The sequence below is a fragment of the Mus pahari genome, chromosome 1 (genome assembly GCF_900095145.1).
Source record: "Mus pahari chromosome 1, PAHARI_EIJ_v1.1, whole genome shotgun sequence".
NCBI classification, from domain to species: Eukaryota; Metazoa; Chordata; class Mammalia; order Rodentia; family Muridae; genus Mus; species Mus pahari.
In genome coordinates this window covers 76,019,657-76,024,435 of record NC_034590.1, presented here as the reverse complement: position 1 = coordinate 76,024,435, position 4,779 = coordinate 76,019,657, and the positions used below count along the sequence as shown (strand labels likewise).

The window sequence follows — 4,779 nt, the reverse complement described above, 5'->3', positions numbered from 1 at the left end:
GCCGACGCAGCGCAAGAGAAACCCGGCAGGGGGCGCCGAGATCCCCCCCAGCTCGCCACAGAGCACCCCCAGGCCCTGAGGCCCGCCCAGCTCGCCGCTCCAGAAACGTCAGCACGTCGGGCCGCCGGCCCTCAGACTGCCAGCTAGGCAGGCTCTGATGCGCACGCGCAAACTCTCCAGCCCCGCGCCGAGTTACTGCGCATGCGTCCTCTGAGACGTGCCTCCGCCCCTCTCCCCGCGCACACACACCGCGGGGTTTCCCTTTCCGGGCCCCGGAGAGGTGGGGCTGAGGTGGGAGCATGAGGTTGTCGCTGGCTGCCGCGATCTCCCACGGCCGCGTCTACCGCCGCCTGGGCCTCGGTCCCGAGTCCCGCATCCATCTGCTACGGAACTTGCTCACGGGCCTAGTTCGCCACGAACGCATCGAGGCGACATGGGCACGCGCGGACGAGCTGAGGGGCTATGCGGAGAAGGTGAGAGCCAAGCCATTCACCGCCGGGTCCAGCCTCAGACCGCCGCTCTGGCTGTGTGTGGGGGGGAGTAGGGCCACGCTGGGAGACTTTTCCACGGTAGCGAATTCCCGTGTGGCACTCAGCTGAGCGCGTCACTCCCGCGCTGCAAATGGAAGGCTGGTTTGGGGCTCCGAAGGAAGGAGCGCCCTGAATTAGCTTAGCTGGTGGGATGGTTGGATGAAGGTAAGACAGAAGAGTTAGGTGGGCGCCTCGGTTCTTAACTCGTCTTGCATCCGTGTGTTTTGTCCTCACAGCTCATCGATTATGGAAAGCTGGGCGACACGAACGAACGGGCCATGCGAATGGCTGACTTCTGGCTCACTGTGAGTGCTCCCTACCTGCTAGTGAGAAAGGACTCCTTAGAGAACCGGGTACCTGCCAGATTTAAGGCAGGGCATTTTCTCTTACTTACCAGAGTCGTGAACTACCTTAGACACGTGTTTCTCTTATTTGAACTGGGAGAGATGAGCATACACATAACTTCCTATAAGTGTTTGTGTGTAACTTGGTACCTGATTGGGTGGTGGGGAACCTGTGAAGATGGTTTGAACCCTACCTCTGGGAATAATCTGTAGTTAAATGCCTCTACAGTTGTGACTATTTTTTCTGATTAACTCTCCCCATCTAGGAGAAGGACTTGATCCCAAAGCTGTTTAAAGTGCTAGCGCCTCGGTTCCAAGGTCAGAATGGGAACTACACAAGAATGCTACAGATCCCGAATCGGAAGGAGCAAGATCGGGCCAAGATGGCGGTGATAGAATATAAAGGGAACTACCTCCCTCCCCTGCCTCTGCCTCACAGAGACAGCAACCTTACTCTCCTAAACCAGCTGCTCCTGGGACTGCAGCAGGACCTGCACCATAACCAGGAAGCAAGCCTCCACAGCTCCCGTACAGTTCAAACACCAAAGACTTAACTAGAGCTGGAGAGTGCATAGGTGTGGTGCCCATGTTAATGGGTCTTGGAGTTCTTGTAGTGTAAGGCCTGGAATTAGCATTATAAAGCCCCCTCATCATGAGGCCCAGACCTCCCTGCTGACTCACAAGATCCTCTTTGCACAGGAGATAAAAGTCTTGATATGAATATAAGATAATGATTTTCTTGTCCTTCCCTAGGATTTATGGAAAGTAAGAGGCATCCAGATGTTCTCCTAAGACAGTAAATTCACAACTTAGGTTCTGAATTCTAGGTCTAGTTTTGCTTGTTTGTTGGAGGGGAGGGGATCTTGCTGTGTAATCCAGGCTGTATCCATCATGCAGCAGTCTTCCTGTCTCTGTGTTCCCAAGTGTTCACCACCACACAGTGCCAGTTTGGTTTTGGTTCTTCTGAGACAGAGTTTCTTTGACTGTCTTGCAACTCTCTTTGTAGACCAGGCTGTCCTTGAACTAAGCGATCCACCTGCCTGTGCCTCCTGAATACTAGGATTAAAGGTGTGGGGCACTACCTACTGGCTCATTTTGCTTCCTGTATCTCTTGATTTCAAACCATCTTCCTATGGTGATTTGTTCACATCCAGCATAGAGGCCCATGGTTGGGATTCCTTTTTTGTTTGTTTTTTTTTTATATAAGTTATACATGAGAATCTTTATGAATCCTGTGAGACTAGGTTTCACCTTGGCATCTTCATACATGTCTACCAATGTCTTGACCATGCTTACCACCACATATATGCACCCTATTGTCCTGTCTATTTCAACTAGTCCCCCTTCCACTTCATGTCTTTTTATGTGTATGATTGTATCCTGGAGAGTTTCATTAGTCCTGCTTACAGGAGCATGTATGTCTTACCACTGAAGGAAATTTCCCTCCCTTAGCAACCATTAACTGCCTATCCATTCACAAGGAAGGGTGCAGCCACCTGAGCTTCTTCCCCCTTCTTGACAGGATTTTGACAGGCTACTATGAGAGCAAGCATTCAGTCCCAAGAGATTGCTTCCTGATAACTAGCTGTGTGAACCTCTGTACAGAAGTCTTCAAATAATGTGGTACCCCTAAAACTGAGAATTGTTTCTAGGCAAGGTCACATGTGTTTCACTCAATGTCTGAGTGGGTTTTGAATGTGGACTCAAATAGATGTATCACCACCCTGATCATAGATAGGGCTGTAGGCATCTGCCAGGATGTTAGCCTTCCGGATAAGTTCCTTCCTCTTAGTAGAGGGTGTGAAGAGGAAGGTTGATAGAGTGATGCATTAGAAAGTTAAGCCTGCTGGGAATTTCCTGGAAGCTTTTGTTGCCAAAAGTGGACCTCTGTGGGAACCCAGAAAGAGGAAATCCTGTTTCAGAATGGCCAGGGTATGTGAGAAGCAAGGAGCTTATTTATATCCACTAAATATGGATATGACCAATCCTGGCTGCTGTTTTGTATGTTTAGAGACTTGACCAGGGAGTCATAGAAGTTCTGGACAATTAATGCAGCACCTGAAGGTAGAAGGTCACTGTGGAAGCAGAAGTGACACACTATTCTAAGACTGTTTGCCCTATAGCTGCCTACACTAAATCACCTGCTCCCCGCAGAGCTGTCCCTCTTCTGCATAGAACTTGACATGGTTTTTGTAAATCTTTATCCCTTTTTCTATCTTTTGAGCATTTATCAGTTAGATGCCTGAGTCATGACTTGTTCTAGGAAAAGCCCTCCCCTTAAAACCAAATCTTTGAATACTTTGCAACAGGTAAAATATGAAAGGACTCTTCAAGATTTTCCTTTGAACACCCACCATTTGGAGCTTTAATATTTCTTTAAATGTTTTATACTTCTTTATTGGGTAGGAAGGATACATGTATCTCAGAATGCAGATAGAGAGAGGTCAGAGGATAGCTTTCCCAAGTTGTTCTTTCAACCTGTGGTTCCTAAGTGTGGAAGTCAGGTCATCAGACTTAGTAGCAAGTGCCTTCTGAGCTGTATCTCTACCCCTTCTATATGTATTCTTTAAGCATCTTATCATCTCCAGCATCACCTTACATACTAGAGATTGCATGCTTCAAGAATATTTGCTGCCGGGCATGGTGGCACATGCCTTTAATCCCAGCACTTGGGAGGCAGAGGCAGGCGGATTTCTGAGTTTGAGGCCAGCCTGGTCTACAGAGTGAGTTCCAGGACAGCCAGGGCTATACAGAGAAACCCTGTCTCGAAAAAAACAAAACAAAGAATATTTGCAGTAAATCTGACCCTGGCTAAAAGTGAAGCATCTGCAGTCAAAGAGCTCATAATTGTACAGGGCACTACATATCTAATAGTCTGTGGCCCCAAAAAGTTGACAAGTCCTAGAACATCTACTGAAGGCTTTGTTAATCTGCCTGTGTTTGTAAGTAGCTGCCTGTGAGTAGACATTGCCTAAATACCAAGCCAAAGAGAGCCCCTTCTCATCACTTTGAAAGAGTGGTTCTCCACATTTAGTTCCAGATTTTGATATATATAGACATGGATCCTCCGTGTAGCCTTAGCTGTCCTGGAACTCACTCTGTAGACCAGGCTGGCCTTGAACTTTGAGATCTGCCTCTACCTCCCTTGTGCTGAGAATGAAGGTACATACTGCCACTAATGGTAAGGGTTGGGGGAGGGTTTCATTTCTTTACAATAAGGTTGACAAACTAATGTCCTTCACCCACCCAAAAAACACACTTAAAAGTTTAGCACTATGAACTGAATACCTACCTATCATTTTTAAACCCAGTAACTGTATTTCAGTATCTGGAGTCGTGTCCTGCTTTATCTCCATTAGCAAATATGCAATTGTTCCTAGTGGGATGTCCCAGGCACAAAGTTGTCATGATAGGAATGTGATCATCTTAATTGCCTGATAGATTTCCAGTATTTTATGGGACAAAGTCCAGATTTCTTACACTGCCTACTGACCTACATGGTGCCTCTTGAGCTCATGCTGTAGAAGCATAGAACACACCTTATTTGGGTGGTTTTTCTGGCATAGGTCCCTTTACACTTTGTTCATACAGTCCCTGTCATTCCAAGACTCCACTTTGACCTACATAACTTGTACACAAACTTTCAGGTGGCTCTTCTGATCATCCCCATTCCTAAACTCATAACTTTGTCACACAAGATATGCCTGCTGTGGTTATGTAGTACACTGAAATACAACATTGCTTTATAGTTCCCTATGGTATAGGGCATTAGACTGAAGACAACAATGAGAATAGCAGATTAAAAACTAACAAGTTAATGTGCTTCCAAACTGCAATCCAAGTTGTAATGAAGTGTGTTTGTTAGATTACTGCCATTTGAGACTGTCATTTCTTTTTATTGCTAC

General features: G+C 46.9%; 1 protein-coding gene across 1 annotated transcript; it reads left to right on the top strand.

The window, feature by feature from the left end:
- Nucleotides 1-219: 219 nt before the first annotated feature.
- Mrpl17 (mitochondrial ribosomal protein L17) lies at nt 220-3,558 on the top strand. Its single transcript, XM_021211285.2, has 3 exons — nt 220-473; nt 767-835; nt 1,141-3,558. Exons 1-3 carry the CDS (start codon nt 300-302, stop codon nt 1,426-1,428), a joined length of 531 nt encoding a protein of 176 aa, XP_021066944.1. The 5' UTR covers nt 220-299; the 3' UTR covers nt 1,429-3,558.
- Nucleotides 3,559-4,779: the final 1,221 nt, after the last annotated feature.